This window comes from Dasypus novemcinctus, chromosome 4, assembly GCF_030445035.2.
Source record: "Dasypus novemcinctus isolate mDasNov1 chromosome 4, mDasNov1.1.hap2, whole genome shotgun sequence".
Taxonomy (NCBI): domain Eukaryota; kingdom Metazoa; phylum Chordata; class Mammalia; order Cingulata; family Dasypodidae; genus Dasypus; species Dasypus novemcinctus.
In genome coordinates, this window is record NC_080676.1 from 73,986,445 (window position 1) to 74,010,293 (window position 23,849).

Here is a 23,849-nt window from a genome sequence, read left to right on the forward strand (position 1 = left end):
ATCCCATAGCAAGACAGAATTCAAGAAAGCAAGAAGAAGAGCTGGAATTAATAGATCAACTACGAAAAGTGTGTATATTACCTTTGAATTACACTTTTTAATATCGTTATAATTCATAATCTTGATATCCCTTGTTCACTTCACATTTAATTTTCAATGGAATCAGCAAGTGCCCATGGTGTAGTGTATAATGTGATGAATGTAAAAGAAATTTTGCTATTAAGGAAATTATTTTCATCTGTTTAGTAAGAAAATGAGTGGGTTATTCCATATGGTTTTCTACCTGGCCTTGTTCATTTAAAACTTTTTTTTCCTTTTCTTTCTGCTTCACTTGTAAGAAATTCTATAAAAGTAATAGCAGTATATAAATGTTTTATAAAAACATACACATAGACACACATATATATGACTTGCTCTTTATTTTACTTTGGAATTGAAAATAATCTGGTTTTTAAAATCAGTATCCGTAAATTGATTTCAGCTGAACTGCATATTACTGTAGACCAGATGCCATACATATATATTAGATCTCCTTAAGTTACTGACTTGGGAAAGAAGGGTAGGTATTGTTGTTATTTTTTATTTTGAGTTCTCATGAAATATGTCCCATTGTAATGCCACTCTGTCCTGTGTGCCAACCACTTTCCAATTAATATATTACCTGTTTTTCTGTTCTTGTAGCATATTGAGTACCGATTGAAAGTATCTCTGCCTTGTGATCTTGGAGCAGCCCTAACCGATGGTGTTGTTCTTTGCCATTTGGCCAATCATGTGCGACCTCGCTCTGTCCCAAGCATTCACGTTCCCTCACCAGCTGTAGTAAGTTTATAATGCTAAGATATATTTGGTTATTCATCAGTTATGTATTAAGCACAGCAGCAGGCATTATGCTGGATACTAGGGATACAAATATGAATAAAGTATAGTTTGCCTGTCTGGGTCTCAATTCTACTACAGGAAAAATAAACATGTAAACAATAAATTAGGGAAGCAGATGTGACCAAGCGATTGGGCCCCCACCTACCACATGGAAAGTCCTAGGTTTGGTTCCTCGTTCCTGGTTCCTTAAGAAGATGAGCAAGACAGCAAGCTGGCGCAATAGACAGGCATGGTGAGCTGATGCAACAGGAGACACAAGAAGGAAAACACATGATGAGATACGGAACAAAGCAAGGAGTGGAAGAAGTAGCTCAAGTGATTAGGCGCCTCCCTCCCACATGGAAGGGGATGGGGAGAAATATAAATATATACATACATACATACATACATACATTTTAAAAATCTTTTAAAAAATAAAAACAAATTATAGGAGTGTGAGAAATGTTAGGAGAGGTCTAGAAGAGGTGTGCTATAGGCATAAAAAAGGGACTACTTAATTCTCCCTGGAGGGTTCAGGGAAACCTTCCAGAGGAGGCAAAATTTGCATTAATTCTTGAAATATGAGTAAAAATTTGCCAGCAGCAGGGAAGGAGGTAGACATTACGGGCAGAGGAAGTAGTATTCCTAAATTCAAAAGCTAAGAAACAACATGGCACATTTGAGGGATTCTTAAGTTATTCAGAATGGATCATATACAGAGTGTAGGGGCAAAGAGCAGGGAATGAAGCTAAAGAGGTAAGCAGGGCCTTATTACAAGGGCCTTAACGTACCTTGTTAAGGATTTAGACGTTTATCCTACTGTAGACAGTGAGAAAACAGTGAAAGAATTTAAGGAGGGGAGTAATATGATTATAATTAGTTAGAATGATCATTCTGACTGTTAAGTGATTGATAGGTAGATTGGAGATGGTAAAACTAGAGGAAAGAAGCCCATTTAAGAGGTTGTTAATTAGTCCAGGCTAGCAAAAATAACCTGAATAAAGGGAGATTTTTGGTAATCCAAATGGAAAAGGCCCTGAACTTTTTCACGAACTGATATCATATATAGTTTCAAAGCTCTTGAAGTGATTTTTTTTCATTAAAAAAAAATTTGCATTGAAGTATATCATTTATACATGAACAAGCAAAATTAACCCACAATGCATGTTACACAACAACTGTTTTCTCATACGTATAAAGTCCATTCATACCCTTAACTTTTTATTTAAACTTTTTTTTAAGATTTATTTATTTATTTATTCCCCCGCTCCATTTGTCTGTTTTCTGTATCTGTTTGCTGCGTGTTCTTCTTTGTCCGTTTCTGTTGTTGTCAGCAGCATGGAAATCTGTGTTTCTTTTTGTTGCATCATCTTGTTGTGTCAGCTCTCTGTGTGTGGGCACCATTCCTGGGCAGGCTGCACTTTCTTTCCCATTGGGCGGCTCTCCTTATGGGGTGCACTCCTTCTGTGTGGGGTTCCCCTACGCAGGGGACACCCCTGCATGGCAGGGGCAGTCCTTGCGCTCATCAGCACTACATGTGGGCCAGCTCCACACAGGTGAAGGAGTCCCAGGGTTTGAACCGCAGACCTCCCATGTGATAGACGGACGCCCTAACCACTGGGCCAAGTCTGCTTCCCAAGGAAGTGGACTCATCTGGGACTTGAACCCAGGACCTCTCGCACCCGAAGCAAGAAACATACTCCTAGACCAACGAACCACCTTATTTAAACTTAATACTAGAAATAATACAGCATGCATTTAAAACTCTCCAGGTACCTTAAATGCCTTTAAAAACATAATTAAAGCAAGCTGTGGGAAAACATTTCAATACCCAGTAGACTAAAGATGGAGAAGCAGAGAAATAAATTTTACTACCTTACTCCCAAGGAAGACCTAAGCACTGAATTTAGGGACACAGTAAAAAAAAATACCTTGCAGTGTTAATTTTTAGGTATAATTGATAAACTGTAGCATAAGGAAAATGTTTCTATCTCTCATTTTAAGGAAAAAACTGGTACCCTAATTTTTTTTTATTAGTAGGAAAAAGCTGTCTTGCTCTTAAACCTAAAAAGAAAAAGTAATAATAAAAGACAAGGAGAGAGAAGATAAACTGAGAAGGTTCTTTCAACAATCGAGCTGACATGACCTGGTAACCAACCTCAGGTGGAAAGTGAGGAAGAATATGCATTCAAGATGACTGGCAAGTTTTCTTTAGACTGATGGTCAGATCTGGACCTCAATCATCAGGATTGTGACCTGCAAGAAAAAGAGCAGGATTTGGTTAACACACTTATTTTTCCTTCAGATTTCTATTATGAAAATTTTCAGTCCTACAGAAAAGTTGAAAGAATAATGCAATGAACACTCTTGAAGGCTCCACCTCCCATCCAACATTTATTGCATTTTCCTATATTAGCTTTATGTATCTATATAATTTTTAAATTACAGCTATTAGAAGACTATATCCCCCTAAATATTTCAGCCACTAGGGACATTTTTCCTTTATAATCATAATCAAGGAAATATAACATCATTTCATAAAAACAGGAGAATAACCAGTCCATATCTTAGGTCGGGTTCTGCAAAAATAAGCCTGAGACAGGGATTTGGGTGCCTATAATTTATTAAAGAAGTTCTCTTAAAAGAGAATGAAGGAAACAGAATAGGGCAGGAGAGGGAGCTAAACAAGGATGCAGACTCAGCTAGAGTAAAGCATCATTTAGCCTGATCACAGGGAGCTCTGGAGTATGAATTTCCCCAGAGTTTATTCTACCTTGAAGCAAGAAGACTCAGTTGCATATCGGTCAGTCATTACCTACAGGCTGTGGGGAAGGAGATGGGTATTAAATTCCTGGGCAGAGTGGCTTAGTTTAATTCTCCAGAAATGAGACAGCTTTGTACATTTTCACCTTTTATATTCATTTCCATAGATTTATACACATCCTTTTTACTAATTCAGATTAACTCTCAGCCTTCCATTCTCTAACCTTATTCTATATTCTAGTGACCCATATTCCAGTTATTAACTCTATGAAATTACACAATATATTTAGTTCATAGTAGCGCAATCAGCAGTATCTATCCTTTTGTGTCTGGCTTGCCTCACACAACATGTCTTCCAGGTTCATACGCTTTACGCTTCATTTCTTCTTATAACTGCATAATATTCCATTGTTTATATATACCACAACTTGTGTATCCATTCATTGGTTGATGGACACCTGGCTTGTTTCCATCTTTTGGCAGTCATGAGTAATGCCACTTTGAACATAGGTGTGCAGGTGTCTGTTGGTATCACTGCTCTCATCTGGGTATATACCCAGTAGTGATATTTCCGGGTCACATGGCAAGTCTATCTTCAGCTTCCTTAGGAACTGCCAAAGAGTCCTCGACAGTGGCTGTACTATTCTACATTCCCACCAAGAGTGAATAAGTGTTCCTGTCTCTCTACATCCCCTCCATCATTTACAGTTTTCCAACTTTTTAATAGTGGCCATTTTAATAGGTGTGAAATGATACCTCATTGTAGTTTTTATTTGCATTTCCCTTATCACTGGGGCCGTTGACATTTTTTCATGTGTTTTTTTGCCATTTGTATTTCTTCTTTAGACATGTCTATTCAAATCTTTTGCCCATTTTTTAAAACATCCATTTTATTGGTACATATTAATAAAGCATACAGTTCATCCAAAGTATATAATTAATGTTATTTGGTATAATCACATAGTTTTGCATTCATCACTTCAATCATTATTGGAGGATTTTCATTATTTCAAAAATAATAATAAAGGAAAAACAAACAAAAAAATTCTTCACCTTTCAATTTCTCTGTTTCCCATGCTGTACATAGCTACTATTTCTGGCTTTTCTTGCACAGTTATTTTTACTGAGCAGTTTTATTGAGATCTGTTCACACACCATATGATCTGTCCAAAGTGTATAATCAGTGGGTTTTAGTATAATCACAATGTTGTACATTCATCACCACAAAAAATTTTAGAACCATTTCATTACTTTAAAAAGAAAAACACACCCCTTTATAGCATATGTTCCATATCCGTACATAACCACTAATCTAATTTTACCTTTATAAATTGGTTTTTATTTACATTTTATATAAATGGAATCATACAATATGTTACACAATATAATTAGTTCATAGTAGCACCATCAAACAGTATTTGTCTTTTTGTGTCTGGCTTACTTAACTCAACATATGTCTCTCAGGTTCATCCTTGTTGTCATATGCTTTACGACTTTATTTCTTCTTACATTTGCATAATAGTCCATCATGTGAATACACCACAGTTTGTTCATCCATTCATCAGTTGATGAACACCTGGGTTGTTTCCAACTTTTGGCAGTCATGAATAATGCCTCTATGAACATCATTGTGCAGGTGTGTTTGTATCACTGCTGTCAGTTCTTTTGTGTATATACCCCGTAGTGGTATTGCAAGATCACATAGCAAATCTATATTCAACTTCTTTATGAACTGCCTAACAGTCCTCCAAAGTGGCTGTACCATTCTGCATTCCCACTAACAGTGAATAAGTGTTCTTCTCTCTCTCCATCATCTCCAACACTTCTGGGTGTCTATCTTTTTTGAGTTGCCATTCTGATAGGTGTGAAATGATACCTCATTGTAGTTTTGATTAGCATTTCCCTAATCATTAATGATGCTGAACATTTTTTCATGTGTTTTTTTTTAAAGATTTATTTATTTATTTCTCTCCTCTTTCCCCCCCACTCTGATTGTCTGTTCTCTGTGTCTGTTTGCTGCGTCTTCTTTTGTCCGCTTCTGTTGTTGTCAGCAGCATGGGAATCTGTTTCTTTCTGTTGCGTCATCTTGTGTCAGCTCTCCGTGTGTGCGGCACCATTCCTGGGCAGGCTGCACTTTCTTTCACGCTGGGTGGCTCTCCTTATGGGGTGCACTCCTTGTGCGTGGGGCTCCCCTATGTGGGGGACACCCCTGCATGGCAGGGCACTCCTTGCACGCATCAGCACTGTGCATGGGCCAGCTCCACACGGGTCAAGGAGGCCCGGGGTTTGAACCGTGGACCTCCCATGTGGTAGACGGATGCCCTAACCACTGGGCCAAGTCCACCACCTCTCGTGTTTTTTTACCAATTATATTTCTTCTTTGGACAACAGTCTATTTTCAGTCTTTTGCCCATTTTTTCATGAGAGCATTTGTCTTTTTGTTGAGTTGTAGCATCTCTCTATATATTGTGAATATTAAACCCTTAGAGGACATGGTGGTTTCCAAATGTTTTCTCCCATTGAGTCGGCTGCCTTTTCAGCCTTTTGGCATAGCCATATGAGGCACAAAGTGTTTAATTTTGAGGAGTCCCATGTATCTATTTTTTTCTTTTGTTGAGCGTGCTTTGGGTATCAGGTCCAAGAAACCACCACCTACCACAAAATCTTGAAGATGTTTCCCTGTATGTTTTCTTCTAGTTACCTTGTGGTCCTGGTTTTTATATTTAGGTCTTTGATCCATTTCGAGTTGATTCTTATATAGGGAGTGAGATAGGGATCCTCTTTCATGCTTTTGGCCATAGATAACCAGTTCTCCCAGCATCCATTTGTTGAAGGCACTGTTTTGTCCTGTTAACATGGATTAGTAGGAGGTTTGTCAAAAAACAGTTGGCCGTAGGGGTGAGGGTTTATTTTTGGACCTTCAGTTCTATTCCACTGATCAATGTGTCTGTCTTTATGCCAGAATTCCTCCCAATTCACTTTTCTTTTTTTAGAATGCTTTTGGCTATTTGGGTGCTCTTTCCTTTCCAAATGAATTTGGTAATTGCCTTTTCCATTTCTGTAAAGTAGGCTGTTAGAATTGATTGGTATTGCATTCAATCTGTAAATCAGTTTGGTAGGATTGACATCTTCATGATGTTTAGTGTTCCAATGCATGACCATGGAATGTCATTGCATTTGTTTAGGTCTTCATTGATTTATTTATTTTTCCCTCTTCCTCTTCCCCTCCCCCACCCTGCTGTTTTTTGCTCTCTATGTCCATTCACTGTGTCATCTTCTATATCTGTTTCTCCTTTTGTCTTCTCTTCTTATCTTTCTCTTCTAGGATTCACTGTGATCGATCCTGGGGACCTTTGATGTGGAGAGAGTTTCCCTGTCAATTTTGCCACCTCAGTTCCTGGTCTCTGCTGCACTTCACCTTGACTCTCCCCTTCGTCTCTCTTTTGTTGTGTCATCATCTTGCTGCGTGACTCATTTGCGCAGGCACTGGCTCACTGTGCGGACACTCGGCTTGCTGTGCAGGCACTGGACTTGCCACACGGGCGCTCACCACGCAGGCACTCACATTGGCTCTCAGCTCCCCACGTAGGCACTCATGTGGGTACTCAGCTCACCGCACAGGCATTCGGCTCACTGCGCGGGCCCTGGCTCGACTCACAGGCATGCTTTCTCTTTTTTTTCACCAGGAGTCCCCAGGGATCAAACCCAGGTCCTCCCATATGGTAGGCGGAGGCCTTATCACTTGAGCCACATTCACTTCCCTTCATTGATTTCTTTTAGCGTTGTTTTGTAGTTTTCTGCATATAAGTTGTATTTTGGCTAAATTGATTCCTCGGTATTTGAGTCTTTGTTGCTATTGTAAATGGAATTTTTCCCCTTATTTCTGCCTCAGATTGTTCAAAATCAGTACTTATTTTTTTTATTTATTTCTCTCCCCTTCCCACCCCTGCCCCAGTTGTCTGTTCTCTTTGTCCATTCACTGTGTGTTCTTCTGTGTCCACTTCTATTGTTGTGTTGTTGTCAGTGGCACCAGGACTCTAACTATTCTTGTTGCATCATCTTGCATCAGCTCTTTGTATGTGATGCCACCACTCCTGGGCAGGCTGAACTTTCTTTCTCACTGGACACTCTCCTTACAGGGCACACTCCTTGCATGTGGGGCTCCCTTATGCGGGGGACACCCCTGCATGGCATGGCATTCCTTGCACACATCAGTACTGCGTGTGGACCAGCTCCACGTGGGTCACAGAGGCCCTAGGTTTGAATTCACCGTGGACCTCCCATGTGGTAGTTGGACGCCCTATCCATTGGGCCAAGTCTACTTCCCAGTACTGATTTTTGCATGTTGATATTTTATCCTGTCACTTGCTGAATTCATTTATTGGCTCAAGTAACTTTGTTGTAGACATTTCAGAATTTTTATTTTTTAAATTTTTTATAGATTTAAAAAAATTTTTTAAAGATACGTAGATCATACAAAATATTACATTAGAAAATATAAGAGGATCCCATATACTCCCACTCCCCACCATTCCTCCCTCATCACCAAATTCTTCCATTAGTGTGACACATTCATTGCATTTGATGAATACATTTTGGAGCACTGCTACACAACACGGATTGTAGTTTACATTGCAGTTTACACTCTCTCCCAGTCCATTCAGTGGATTATGGCAGGATATATGGTATCCTGCATCTGTCACTGCAATATCATTCAGCACAACTCCAAGTCCTGAAAATACCCCATATCACACATATATTTCAGAATTTTCTAAATATAGGATTATGTAATCTGCAAATACAGTTTTACTTCCTCTTTTCCTATTTGGATGCCTTTTTTTTTTCCTTGTCTAATTGCTCTAGTTAGAACTTGTAGTATAATATCAAATAACTGGTGATAGTGGGCATCCTTGTCTTGTTCACAGTCTTAGAGGGAATGCTTTCAAACTTTCCCCATTGAGTAGGACATTTGGCTATGAGTTCTTCATATATGCCTTTTGTCATATTGAGGAATTTCCCTTCTCTTCCTATTTGTTGACGTGTTTTTAACAAGAAAGGATGCTGGATTTTGTCAAATGCCTTTTCTGCATCGATCAAGGGGATCATGTGATTTTTCCCTTCAGTTTGTTAATGTGTATTAATGTTGATTGATTTACTTATGTGAACCAACCTTGCATACCAAGAATAAATCCCACTTGGTCATGATGTGTAAATCTGATATGCTGTTGGATTCGATTTGCAAGTATTTTGTTGAGAATTTTTACATCCATGTTCATTAGAGAGATTGATCTGTTTTTTTCTTTTCTTATAGTATCTTTCATATGGCTTTGGTATTAGGGCGATGTTGGCTTCATAAAATGTGCTGGGTAATTTTCCCTCTTCAATTTTTTGGAAGAATACATATGATTGGTGTTAATTCTTCCTGAAATGCTTGGTAGAATTCACTTGTGAAATCATCTGGTCCTGGGGTTTTCTTTGTTAGGAGATTTTTAATTACTGATTCAATACCTTTAAAATGATTAGTTTGTTAAGTTCTTATATTTCTTGTGATGTCAGTGTAGATAGTGCATTTCTAGGAATTTATCCATTTCATCTAGGTTGCCTGGTTCATTGGCATACAATTTCTCATAATATCCTCTTATGATCCTTTTTATTTCTGTGGGGGCAGTCGTAACTTCCCCCTTTCATTTCTGATTTTGTTTATTTCCATCTTCTCTCTTTTTTTCTTTGTTATTCTTGCTAGGGGTTTGTCAGTTTTTTTGATCTTCTTAAAGAGCCAGCTTTTGGTTTTGTTGATTTTCTCAATTTTTTTGTTGTTTTCAATTTCATTTATTTCTGTTCTAATCTTTATTATTTCTTTCTTTCTGCTGGCTTTGGAGTTTGCTGTTCTTTTTCTAGTTTTTCTAGTTGTTCAGTTAGATCTTTGATTTTAGCTCTTTCTCCTTTTTTAATATAGGTGTTTAAGACTATAAATTTCCCTCTAAGAACTGCCTTCGCTGTATCCCATATATTTTTATAACTTATGTTCTTATTTTCATTTGTCTCAGTGTATTTACTGATTTCACTCATTATTTAAGAGTGTGTTGTTCAGCCTCCATACATTTGTGAATGTACTTCTTTCCTGTATATTACTGATTTTCAGTTTCATTCCATTATGATATGAGAAGGTGCTTTGTTTAATTTCAGTCTTTTTTATATTTATTGAGACTTGCATTGTGACCTAGCATGTGGTCTATACTGGGAAAGGTCCATGAGCACTTGAGAAGAATGTATAACCCGTTGAGTTTGGGTGCAACGTTCTGTTTATGTTTGTTCGGTATAACTCATTTATCATATTGTTCAAGTTCTCTGTTTTCTTCTTGATCTTCTCTCTAGCAGTTCTATCTAATGGTATGAGTGTTGTGTTGAAGTCTCCAACTGTTATTGTAGAGATGTCTGTTTCTTCTTTCAGTTTTGCCAGAATTTGTCTCATGTATTTTAGGGCACCCTAGTTAAGTGCATAGGTATGAATGACTGTTATTTCTTCCTGGTGGAGTGTCCCTTTTGTAAATATATAAAGGTCTTCTGTATCTCTTATAACTTTTTTCCTTTAATTTCTGATTTGTCTGATATTGGTATAGCTACCCCTGCTCTATTTTGGTTACTTTTTTCATTGAGTATCTTTTCCATCCTTTGACTTTCAACCAGTTTGGATCCCTGGGTCTAAGGTGAGTCTCTTGTAGGCAGCATATGGATGGCTCATGTTTTTAAATCTATTCTGTCAGGCTTTATCTTTTGATTGGGGTGTTAAATCCATTCACATTCACTGATACTACTGTAAATATATTATTCATGTCCATCTATCTGGTTTTCATATGTATTATTTTTGTCTTTTTACTCTTTGGTTAGCCTTTCTGCTATTCTTTTCTTCTATACTCTTCTCGCCACCATCTCCTTTTTCATTCAAGCTCTAATGCTTCCTTTAATATTTCCTGCAGAGGTGTATTGTTTTTTACAAACTGTCTAAGTTTCTTTTTGTTTGTGAATATATTTTTTTAAAGATTTATTTTTCATGTATTTCTCTCCCCTTCCTCCCCCCCAGTCGTCTGCTCTCTGTGTCTATTCGCTGTATGTTCTTCTGTGTCTGCTTGTATTCTTGTCAGCAGCACCCAGAATCTGTGTCTCTTTTTGTTGCGACATCTTGCTGTGTCTACTCTCCGTGTGTGTGGCGCCATTCCTGGGCAGGCTGCACTTTTTTCGCACTGGGTGGCTCTCCTTTCGGGGTGCACTCCTTGCATACGGGGCACTCCTACACAGCACCGCACTCCTTGCACACATCAGCACTGCGCGTGGGCCAGCTCATCACATGTGTCAGGAGGTCCTGGGTTTGAACCTTGGACCTGCCCATGTGGTAGGTGGACGCCCTATTCATTGGGCCAAATCCGCTCCCCTGTTTGTGAATATTTTAAACTCACTTTCATATTTGAAGGTCAGTTTTCCTGGATAAAGAATTCTCAGCTGGCAGTTTTTCTCTTTCAGTGTCCTAATTGTATCATAACCCTGTCTTCTTGCCTCCATGGTTTGATGAGAAATCCACAGTAAGTCTTACTGGGCATTCTTTATATGTTTGTTTCTCCCTTTCTGCTCTCATAATATCCTCTTTATCTTTGACATTTCACATTCTGATTATTATGTGCCTTGGAGTAGGTCTATCCAGGTTTATTCTGATTGGGGTATGCTGTACTTCTTGGACATGTAAGTTCATTTCTTTCATAAGAGTTGGGAAATGTTCAGCTATTATTTTCTTAAAAACTCTGCCACCTTTCTCTTCTCTTCTCCTTCTGAAACACTCATGACACATACGTTGTTGCATTTGTGTTATCATTCAACTCCCTGAGCCCTTGCTCAGTTTTTTCCATTTTTTTCTCTCTCTCTCTACTTTTTTCTCTTCAATTTCAACTGTTCTTTCTGCTGTTGTATGCCTGTAATGTTTTATCTCACCTTTTGTGGCTTTCATTCCCATACTTTCTAGTTAGGATTTCAAATTCTTTGTGCTCATTCAATTTTTTCTTGATGTCATTTATCTCTTGGCCGTATTATCTTTCAATTCATTAATTTAATCTTAGAAATTCATGAGCATCTCATTGTATAATTGTCTCAAATCCTGCATCTCTTCTGGGACTCTGATATGTTCCTTTTCTTGGCCCATGTCTTCCATTTTCTTAGTATGGCTCATAATATGTTTGCTGTTGTCTGGGCATCTGATTAGGATGGTGAGTTTACTCAGATGCTCAATTTCTCTCTTTTATAGGGATTTAGTGGTGGGAGGCTGTGTGTTACTGCTAGTCTTTAATTCTTGGTTCAACCCCTTCTGATTCTTTAGGATTGTCCCCGTTATTCGCTCAGAACTGGACTTTGGACCCAGTAATGGGTTGCAGACCTTCTTCCTTGGTGAGGGAGGCTGTAAAGGCCAGAAAAGCCTCTCAATTTACTTTCATTTTCTTCGCTTGCATTTCTTAGTCTGCCAGCAGATGGCACACTTTGGTTCCTTCCGTCCCTGCTCATGGTGTGTGTACTGTTAACAGAGACTGGATCAATGTGATAGAGGTTACAGCCTGGAAGCTAAGAGCCTCCGTATTTCAGTCTTTCTCAGAGGCAGATATTCAACCTTTGCTAGCAGCCCTGTCCCTTTTCCTGAGTAGGAAATAATTCCATTCCCCTCTGCATCCTCAAAACCAGAAGTAGAGGGGGAGATTGAAAGGGTTGAATTTCTTTAGTCCTAAGTCAGCTCCCAAAGCAATGACAGTTCAGCGCCACTTGGCCTGAAAGGGCTTGTGGGACATAGCATGCCAAATTTGTGGGTCAAAAGCTGAGTCAACCTTAGGCTGTGTTCCTCTCTTCCCTGTTTCCTGGGGAGGTTGATCCCTGGTGTCCCCTTTGTAGCCAACAGGCCCTGAGGCCTGCGAATTCACAAGTTTCCTTAGTGTGTTGAAGGTAGCTGGCAGTAGCAGCTGGCTCTTTTAATTCAGTTTTGCTGTGACAATTCTTTTCCTTTGCTTCCTTCTCTTCTGGGCAGTGTCCAGCCTTCCCTTGGTGTCCTAAACCCTGGATTTTTTTCCAGGCTATCTGCTTGTCTTCTAGCTGGTTTTCTGGGAGAGAAGAAATTCCCATGTCTTTTTAGTCTACCATCTTCCGAAAAGTACTGGAACGGTGTGTACCCACATTACATTTGATTATAATGTGACACCTTCCTTTAATGACTTTGAATGTATTTTGCACACTTATAGCCTGCTTAGCGGGGAATGGATGTAGTTTCAGTGGTTGAGTGCCTGCTTCCCATGTTTGAGGTCCCGGGTTCAATCCCCTTCCCCTTTATCTCCCAAAAACAAATGAAAAAAGCCAGCTCTCATTAGGGAGCTGATGTAGCTCAGTGGTTAGCATTTGTTTCCCATGTGCACGGTCCTGGGTTCAATCCCTTGTGCCTTCTTAAAAAACAAACAAAAAACCCAGCCTCCCACCCCCCCAAAAAAAGAAACGTGCTTAGCAGTGTCTAGCATTTTGGAAAAGGTTTTGACCTCACCTCATTCTCTGGTCATATGTTATTTAGCAGGCAGTTCCTGATACAAATCCCTTACTCAAAATGTATTTTTTTCTAGGCCACTTTTGGTTATTTATCTTCTTGCCTCCAAGGATGCAAATCCTTTGTCCCTCCTAAGAACCTTACATTCTAAGAACAACTGAAGAGTCTAATACGGCCCATTCCCATTTTCATATCCAAAAAGAGTCATACATTTGCTTCTTAGAAAATAGCCATTTTTTATTTAAATGATCTCAGAAAACTGGTGTGCTGTTTAATAAAAAAGACAGAGAACTGTAGCACTACCAAAGTTGACTCTGTTCCCAGACACTCAGGACTTAGGTTTGGTCCTGAAGGTGGCCATTAAGAGACTGGTAATGGACATGTTATTTGGCAAATGTCAGTGAGGGAAGGTTTATTCACAGTTTGTATTCTTCCCAGTTTCTGTCAGCTGAATTAAGAAAAAATTTTTTCTAGGGTTTTTTTTTAAAAGTCTCATCTGTCATTTTTCAGAAGGTGGGGGGATATTTAGGTAGTAAATATGGAGAAAGTAGAATCTGAGAGTTAAAGATGACAGAGTTTGTTTAAGAATTATGATCACCAGACCACAGTGCCTTCCATTTAAGAATATAAAATATGTATAGAGAAAAGAAAATTATTTTGTAAACATTTAACCACTTAGAGAAATGAAACTCAAGGACATCTTTCATGTTCAAAGAAATGTGTGTGTAGAGATCAGAGCATATAAAACTTGGTAGTGGAATCAACAACAAAATTTACTGACTCAAATTTATTTATTGAGTGCCTTCCCTGTATAGGCATTCTTCCAGGCACAAAATCTCAGAGATGAGTTGCAAGTGGTTCAGTGTTTCAAAAACATTAACTCCTCTTTAAACAAAGAAAAGAAAATTAAAAAAAAAAAAAAAAGATCTTTCATGAAATAAGCAAATTGCTTACAGGAAAATCCTCTTGGTTAATAAATGTTCTATAAAGTTAAGAAAAATATTTAAATATGTAACTCTTCCCAAATTATAACATTTAAGGATGAAGAAATGGACTTTGAGTAGACCAGGTTAGAATTATCCAGTATTTTATTTAAAAGCAAAATAAAACAAAAAACCCTACTTTCAAGTAGTGATAATGATTATCAATATTGCTTTAATAAGGTTTCTGTTATGGTATACAGCAATATACATATTAGAATATTCTTCCCTTATTTTGTTCTTTTGACTACATAGAGGTCTCTAACATTTACTTTTTCAGTGGAAATTTTTTGTGATGGGAATATAAAATTTAAACCAAATATAGGTGAAAAACTATAGCAGTTCCTGGTTACCTTCATGCATGGTAATTCTTTTTTTCTTTTTAAAGATTTATTTTTTATTTATTTATCTTCCACCCTACCCTACCTCTGGTTTGTACTCGCTGTCTGCTCATATTCTTTTTAGGAGACACCAGGAACTGAACCCTGGAAGCCAATCGCTTGAGCCATCTCCATTTCTGGCTTGTTACCTCATTGAGTTTCATCTTTGTGTTTCCTCCTTGTGTCATCTCATTGTGTCAGCTTGCCACACTAACCCATTGCATCAGCTCGCTGTCTTGCTCATCTTCTTTTAGGAGGCACTGGGAACTGAACCCGGGACCTCCTGTGTGGTAGGTGGGCCCCCAACTCCTTGAGCCACATCTGCTTCCCATGGTAATTCATTTTAATTCTTTGAGACCTATCCAATTAGAATTTTAAATGTAACTTACTAAACAGTTTCTCTAAGTCTTATACAAAGCATAGTTTGTTTATAAGGGGAAGCCCAGGCATTTTAAAAGAAATTCAGGGTAGTGAATTGTTTGAGCACCTGCTTCCCACATGGGAGTTCCCAGGTTTGGTCCCTGGTGCCTCCTAAAAACAAACAAAAACAAACAAACAAGCAAAAACAAAGGAGCCAACTCAAGGGAGCCGATGTGGCTCAGTAGTTGAGTGCAGGCTTCCCACATATGAGGTCGCAGGTTCAATCCGCAGACCTGGCACCTGAAAAATAAGTTCTGGAAGTCATGTATGTTTGCAGATTTTCTTTATTTTGAGAGAATTAAGGATTTCCAATAACATGCTGTTACACAGTTCAGTAGACATAGGTATTAAGTAGTACAGTACCTGTTCTTAGATGTGTACTATTGAATCAGAACAAATATCATCATAAATATGGTGATAGGGCTGCTCACTGAATGAACCATATTACCAGGAAGATGACCTGAAAAAATTCTGAATCATTTCAAATATGTAAAATAGCTGAATCATTTATTTCTTGTTTCATTCAGTATAGATTATGCTCTTGTTGAAATTGCTTTCTTCCCCAAATCCTATGTAATATTTCTTATTCAGAAAAGGATATTTATTACAAATTTTCAGTAAGGAATTTGTGACAGGAACTGCCTGATAATAACAAAAATGACCAGAGAATAAGATGAGAGCAAAACCTTTTTCAAAAGGCTAGACACTGCTAAGCATGTTTTTTTGTTTGTTTTTTTTTAGGGTAAAAAAATAACTTGAATGTTGGAATTCAGTTCTTGATGTAAAGATCCTTGTAAAAAGTGTAAGAAAATATAAATAAATAATGTCTACATACATACATACAGAAAAGAAGGGGTGGACCCAAAACAAAATAAAAAGGAAAGGAAAGAAAAGGAAATAGGATAAAACCATTTATTGCTTCTCTGTACCTTTTTCATTGGTATCCTAGTTTTCAGACATTCCATGGGGCTTCCTTGCTCCTCTCCTTACCAAAAGAGCTTCTAGTTTCTGAGTCACCTTTTCAACATTATCATTTTGACTAGTTCTTTTTCTTTGATCTCTTTCCTGCTTTCTTCAAACTTTGTTTTGAATTTCTGTGCAGTTTTGGGCATTTACAAACTGAATGGCCAGGAGCTCTGGCTTAGGGCACTGGTTAGTGAAGTTGGTATGAGTGTCCCAGACCCAGGCCACATGGCAGCCCGGCTTGACTTCAGCTAACCCCCATGATGTGATGTAGTGCTTGGCGCAGATCTTCAGGAGCTTGATGTCACTGGTGCTTCACTCTTTCCACTCTGGGAGGTTGTTTTTCCAAGCAAACCAGAACAGCTTTGCCCACATTTTAGAGATTTTCTTCATCTTCCTCCAACTTTTAATTTTTGCCCTGAGAGAGAGAGATGGTGATAGGCCCAAACTAGGGGGTCGTGGTTTTTTTTGTCTGCATTCTTATTGGAGGTGTCGTGGTCCTCATGACTGTCCTTGACGTCATGGACATGGCTCCCCCTGCCATGGGGGAGCAGCTTGGCCAGCTTGTTCATCCCTGGCTGTGTGGCCTCTCAACCACAGGTCACAGCTCCTTTCCTCCATGTAGCAATTCTTCTGTTTTAAAAAGTGAAAGAGAAAGAGCCTGGCTCAAGTTTGAATAATCCCCGTGATTATTTTTCTCCTTCTGTTAAGTAGAGCATGAGTCTACTAATTATGTTTCACTTTTTTTTCTTTTTACTGAATTCTAGAACTGGCATCAGCAAGAAAGGGTGCCCTCTGTAGAAACCTAATTCCTATCCTCTTTCTGGCTAGTTTTTCTATTTGAAATTTGAACATGATTATTGCTTTCCTTCCATTCTACTTGTTGCTTTTTTATATTTTATGGCAAAACCAGTCCTAGCCTTACTGTGTTTCTCAGACCAAGGTGATGGTAACTTTATCTGCTATTTTTTATTTATCTTGTTTCCTCTCTTCTTCTAACAGAGTATTATTAAAGTCCATTATTAAAGAAACCCAGATATTTACAAGTGACCTTTTTCCTCCAGAGATGGTACAGCATTCCATCTGCTTACCATTGTAAAAACTTGAGATCACACTCCTTCCTCACATTTGGCTTACATGCCTGATGCTTGAACATACTGGAACCAACTAATGAATTGGCCCAATTGAAGTTGTTAATCATTCAGGGATATGGAATATCCTTGTTCCTTATATTATGTTCCATGATAATCCCATTATTATATCCTGTGATACAATTCTCTATTTCTGGTCATTAGAGATTTTTTCAGAAAAACAAGCTTCCCTAGTTAGTAATTTGAGAAATTTCCTATGGAAAATTCTCATCCTTTGGTAAATAGGTTATTTGACCCAAGATTTCATGATTCAGATGTTACAAAAAATTTTTTTAATTTGCCCTTGAGTGGCGACATGATACATCTGTAGCCTATTTATGAACAAAGACTGTTGGTTAAAAAAAAAATTATCTTCTTTTAAAAAACTAAAAGGAAATGAACCAAAGTATTACCTGTGACTATATTTGAATGATGAAGCTGTGGGTAATTAATTTTCTTGCTAATCTTCCAAATTTTCTTGAGTGTGTGTGGCTTTAAAATGGAAAAAGAAACACTAAAATACTACTCCCCACACACAGTTTCTCTAATTAACAATTGCCTTACAAAAAGCCAAATGACTAGCATAGGGGTCAGCAAATAGTGCCCAAGGCCAGCCACACTATTTATGTAAATTAAGTTTTAGTGGAACACAGCCTTAATTATCTATTTAGCCTATGACCGCTATCAGGCAGAGTAATTGCAACAGAGATTATATGATCCTCAAGATTAAAATATTTATTATCTGGACCTTTAAGAAAAAGTTTGCTGACCCCTGGTCTTCAGTATTGTGGTTTTATCAAACAATTGGCAAGAATTTTAAAATAATTAGCCAATTTTTTAAAAATTTGCTAGTAACCCTATTTTCCTTCCATCCTTTTATCATTGCAGCCTAAATTAACAATGGCAAAATGCAGGCGAAATGTGGAGAATTTCCTGGAAGCTTGCAGAAAAATTGGTGTGCCTCAGGTAATAAATTTATCATTTTTATATTACCTAAATAGACTTGGATATGATTTTCCTAATTATCTTTAAAAAAATCTATCGCCTCCAAGTTCCCCAGTTATAGTTTTATTGTCCTTTTATAGTACATATAGGTAAACTTTATTTATAGATGTGATTAAAAGAAAAGAACCTGATAAATGTTTTATTCATTTATTCTTTGAAAAAACCCTAATAGTAAACCAACTAAGCACAGTATTCTTAAGGAATATTGTGTTTATTGACATTATATATAGACAAATTTTAGAAAATAAACAGCCTGGGGTAGTTCAATAGTTTTCTCAATAACCATAGCCACAGTTCTTGTGATCATGTTTTGCCCAACCTTCAAGGAGAAAAAATTGAGAGAAACACAGAATTGCCTCCTGGACCCAGCAACTCTATGATTTTGCTTAAAGTTAAGCCCTTGTCTCAGTAGCTTTTACCACAATGAGTCTCTTTTGTGCCTAGCTCCCTTTACCCCTCTCTTAAGTAATCAGGAGTTGAGAAAGACAAAGCATTTACTTGTCCATTGAACAACTCCACATTAAAAAGCAAAGGAGAAGAGCCTGGGTCCATATAGCATCTGCATTAGCCAGTGTGAATATTCATGACTTTTTCTACTTTTATCCTTCTGTTAAAATAGATCATGATTCTCCTATTTTTCACTTTTCCCTTTTGCTGATTTTTTTTTTTTTTTTTTTTAACCTGAGTTATAAAAGAAATTTACATTTAGTGGTACTTTTTTGGAGGGGTACTGGGGCTGGCTCCCCTGACTTGGTTTTTTCATTTGTTTGCTTGCTGTTTTTTTGGTTTTTTGGTTTTTTGTGTTTTTTTTTAGGGGCTTTGGGAACCCAACCTGGGACCGCCATGTGGGAAGCATAGGCTTAATCTCTTGAGCCACATCTACTCCCTTTATTTTTTTAAGTCTCACAACATATATATGACCTAAAATTTCCTTTTAACCACATTCACATCTATAATTCAGTGCTGTTAGTTACATTCACAATGTTGTATTATTAGCAAGGAACTTTTTGTGTCTATGGACAAACTCAAAGTGAATTTTTCATTTTTATATCCGATACTGTTTTCTAAAAGTCTTATTTCTTTTAGAACAAACCATTTTTAAACATACTATGAGAGCATTGTAGGTTTCTAAATAATAGCATGCATTTTTTCCATATTAACATTCAGGTTCTAATAGTCATAAGTGAACATTCAATGCTTTCCTTTTTCCTACTGAAGACACTTCTACCTGATCATCCTATTACAAAAATATGCCCAGTACTTGCTCTAGTTCCATACAACAGGGTCTTTGAATAAGAGAATGTGGCATAGGTTGGTGTAGGGAATGGGAATCACAGAAAAGGTAGGGGTTAATTAAAAAGAGTTACTGCACACCTAGAAAGAAGAGTGATAAAGACCCCACAGAAGCAAGACATGCTAACAGATTTAGCCATAGGAAAACCTGTTGAAAGTACCGTTTTCCAGTTGTTCAAATTCCCTGGGCTTTGCAGCACTGTCCCCTATCTCAGAGTGAATGTTCATACACTTGGGTTCTTTCAGAAGGTGCCTGCCATCAATCAGTAAAATCTAAAACCAGTGTGCCTTAAAGCACACATTTAATTCAGCATTTGCCAAGCAGTGTTTTACAGTATTTTTTCTGGGTCAGCTTGCCTTGCTTCTGCTAGAGCTATGCTATTTGAAGGCAGGCACTAAATAAAAAATACAGAATTTCAATGACTTAAGTGTTTTTTCCAGAGTGGTTAGATTGGGCTCTTGATACTTCATTCCTCCCTCTCCCATTTCCCTTCCAGAAAGAGGAAATGGACATAAGCCACCTCTTTCCTCTCCCCTTCTGCCTTCCACCACTACCACCCTTACTACCAGGATACTACTGATATGTTGCTATATTTGCTTAGAACAAAGTGAAGGAAAATGAAGACACAGTCAAACTCAGAGGTTCAGACAAACATCCCTCAGGTCCTTCTGCCACAGGAGAAAAGAAGATACCTCTACCTCCTCTGGCTCTGTTTGACTTCAAAAGAAAATGAGGGATAATAGTCATCACTTTTGAAAACTTAAAACTTAATATTGTAAATATTTGTCACATTCTCAGCCATGGGGATATTTATAAAGGCAAAGAATTTCCCTTCTTAGTATAATTTTTTAAGTGTTATACAAGTTAAATGATGAATTAATCACTAAAAAATAAGGTGACAAAAACTTCTGAATAGTTTGGGCATATGGGTATTTAATTTATTATTTTATTGCTTTTATTGAATATATGTTACATTTTTTTTAAACTAACGAGCGATAAAAATTCTTATGCCTTAGAGTTTGTATATGTTATGTGCTGAATATTTTCCCACTGTTAAGGGGGAAGTGTTAAATAATTATTTAATTTCTTCTTCTGTGAAACAGGGGAGAGGATTACTTCTAAGTCCCTTTACAAGTCTAAATCAGTTAACAGAAGTTGGTTATGATGGACTTGGAATAACACCAAGTCATTCACTATACCTGGCTTCTATGTAGTAAATATCCTCCAATTGTTTGGTTTCTATATAATAAATATCCCCTAATTGTTAGGCTTTCTTCATTTTTTGAGCCTGTGGGTTTATCTGGCTTTCTTTGAAACTTCCCTCTCCTCGGCCTGGCCCCAATATTTGTCCTTGCTTTCCGACCTATTCTTTTTTCATGAATAGGGAAGAATGAGTCAATAAAGAGGTTGCCCATGCAGATCTCAAACACTCTCAGACCTCCTGCAACCCTAAGCCAGCACCCAGTTTAATCAGCTATACCTTTAATGTTCATAATAGTCACCAGCAAGCCAGTTCTATTCCTCTATTTAGTAGAAAAATCAAGCTCAGTACATAGATTCTTTACAGTTTTCTTTTACAGTCTTTTATTTTCATTCAGCATAGTAAAAATGTTGCGGGATGTGTTTCTTTGAATATGACTGAACTGATAATATTATTGACTTCTATACTCAAGTCTGCATTTCTGATCTACTGACTTTGTTTTTCTGTTTTCCTTTCCTGCTCACACTTTGGACAGGACATTCTTTGTTCCCCTTCCGACATCCTTCAGCTAAACCTCAGCGTTAAAAGAACTGTTGAAACACTACTTTCTCTTGGGGCACATTCAGAAGAATCCAGTTTTGTCTCTCTATCTATCCAACTTCTAGGTTTTGTGGCATTTTATTGTACTTTAATGTTAACTCTCTGTATGTTTTATTACTGGATTTTCCCCCTCTAGCTGAAAGAGTGCATTCCAGTGATTTTTCCACCTCATTTCTGTGTGTGGTAAAGGAGGTTTGTTTCCTATTCAGAATCATTTTCATTTTTTCTTTTTTCCTGGACATCAAAGAACTAACCATAAAGTAGTTAAAATCCTTTTATGTCCAGATGAGCAGCCCATCATATTAATAGACATTTCTGCTTGCAAAAATAAACAAGTAAAGGACTAGCATTTTTTTCTACTAGTCAGCCTTGTTTCTCTTACCATAAACACTGAACCATTTCTACTAATCCAATCCCGAGCTTATTCATAGAATATGACATCCAAACTTTAGTTCCACATGACACAGTAATCCCCATCTGGCCATTTTTCCATACCTCAACATAACTTTTAAGTACTAAAATTTTGCATTGCTGAGCCTTTTTAACAGCTGCTCATAAGGAAAAACAGTAGTGACCCTTTCTGGTTTTAGGGGGGCATGGTCCCTTCGATCTCTGCATTGGACAGTGCCCTGACATTCTGAACTGTCCCGTTATTGGTAGGCACAGGTCCACGTAAGCATTTGATGCTTGAATAGTTAGAAGGCACTGACCTTTTAAACATAGTAATTTTAATTTGGTCAGAATGCGCAGTCCAAAGTTCTTATAGGCTCCCGACATTGCTATTCCAAGCCCAGTGTATGCATTGAAAATGGTACACAACAAGCAAATAATCTGGAGCTGACTTTTCAGGGACGAAGCACCTGTCTGGACTCTTTGTTTTTTCCTTAACTGAGATTCACTTCCAGACTCCTATGTAGAATTTAAAACTGTAATTTACATAGTTTCTAAAATATTAGAACCATTTTAATAGGTGAGCTTGTATTTTATAGGTCATTGGGAAGTTTACAGCTGAATAGTAGGAAGCAAAGTATTAGGCAGCCATCTCTGTTCTGTGCCTAAGGCAATGAAGTTGGTCTATCTCAGAATGCTTATTGTATTAGCTGCTGGACCTAATGCTTGAAACAACTTTATAAATTGCATTTTGATTCTAGTTCTCATAAGTACTATTTCTGAAAATTTAGGAATCTCCTGAACTCTTTTAACAAAATTTGACAACCAAGTGTGAAAGAAGATGCAAGGAATATAATATTGCCAATTTTGAAAATTGACATTCCTATTCTAGTACTTGGCCCGAGGGTCTGATTGCTTTGGTTTTCTTCCATATTTAAATGGAATTGTTTAATTTAAACTAAAGATTAATTAAAGACTGCTCAGTTTTAATGCTGGAACATAGAACACTGTGATGAAAAACTTTGGTATTATATGGTAGTATTCAGAGGTCTTTGTTTTGTTTTTTAAGGCGTCTCTGAAGCAGTGATCAGTCTCAGAGTTTTGAAGAGTTTTGTCCCTTTAAAAAAAAAAAAACCACCTTGTCTCACCTGTGTTTTAAGGATAATAATAGTGCTTTCCCTTCAGAACATATAGCATTCCCTCGAAGGCAGCTGGAAACTAAATATGCATCTAGAAAGCATAAACCTCTGAGGCAATATCTAAACCACTGGGCCACATAGGTCACAGGGTAGTCCTGAGAAGAGATCAGGGAATCAACCTTGGAAAACGTGTTTCTTCCAAGAGCAAAACATATGCAGATTCATTTTAAGTATAATTAATCTATACTTATAATTGTATTCTGAAAGTATTTATACCAGTTGCTAGTTTTATAAGAATAAAAGATTGCAGTTACTTTGTTTTGCCAAAACAAGTGTTAAATAAATAAAATAAAGAAGCTCAAGTACAGATAACTACTTCAAAAATAAATACTTGTTATATTTTTATTGCAGCTGTTTTTATAATATTTCCACAAAACATAGTGAGTGCCAGTGAAAAGCAGAGAAAATTCTATTTCCTTCTTTAATAAATATGTATAGTCTCTGTTTTAGTGCAAATAGAATTCTACTTTCTTTTCTTTGTGAGAGCAGTCTCTCCTGTTTCTAAGTATTTCATCTTAACAGTAACAACCAATAATAGATGTTATTTTTAAGATTTGCCTTATTACTCTTTAAGAAAGAGTTAACCAAATTAATGGTGCTAACAAAATAAGAAAAAGTATTTAACTTCCTTAAGCAAGTGTGTAAACACTTTTCAAATATATTGTAATTACAGTGTTCCTCAGGGAACTCATATCACAGTTCTCTCGCATAATTTGATCTTGTTAAACTAGGTATGAAGTACTTTATTTACTTTTACAAATGCAATTTTTTAAAAATCTGTAATTCACATTTTTAATCTGCATACCTGTCTGTTGCAATCTGAATGGTATGTGATTTCTGAAGTGCTTTCTCCTAAAACGTTACCTCCTCCAGACTTGTGCCATCTGGTACCTTGGAACTGTTTTTCTATTTTTCACCTTCCTCATTTTATAGATCTGTGCTGCTCTTTTATTTATCAGGAATGAAGGATGTTGCTTTTACCTCATAGTATTCTGTTCTTCCTCTATTGTATGTATATGTGGCTTGTCCCACATTTCCCAGTTCTCAAAATGATGTGTATCTATTTTTAATTATATTAATAAAGTGACAGTCGTTGGAACATACTAA

The 23,849-nt window shown here is 37.3% G+C and overlaps 1 protein-coding gene and 1 pseudogene across 7 annotated transcripts in view; one reads left to right on the forward strand and one right to left on the reverse strand.

Moving 5' to 3' along the window:
- LRCH3 (leucine rich repeats and calponin homology domain containing 3) overlaps window positions 1-23,849 on the forward strand; it is a 129,127-nt gene that overhangs the window by 102,116 nt on the left and 3,162 nt on the right. For 3 of the 7 annotated variants that reach the window (XM_058295654.2, XM_058295657.2, XM_012528036.4), the window contains 3 exons: window positions 1-68; window positions 682-819; window positions 17,942-18,019. In XM_058295654.2, coding sequence (XP_058151637.1) covers window positions 1-68; window positions 682-819; window positions 17,942-18,019 — 284 coding nt within the window. Of the gene's footprint in view, window positions 69-681; window positions 820-17,941; window positions 18,020-21,088; window positions 23,846-23,849 lie in introns of those variants that run through there. The other 4 variants (XM_058295652.2, XM_058295653.2, XM_071214734.1 and 1 more) reach the window with 3 other exon arrangements.
- Window positions 15,906-16,578, reverse strand: LOC139438780 (ran-specific GTPase-activating protein pseudogene; annotated as a pseudogene).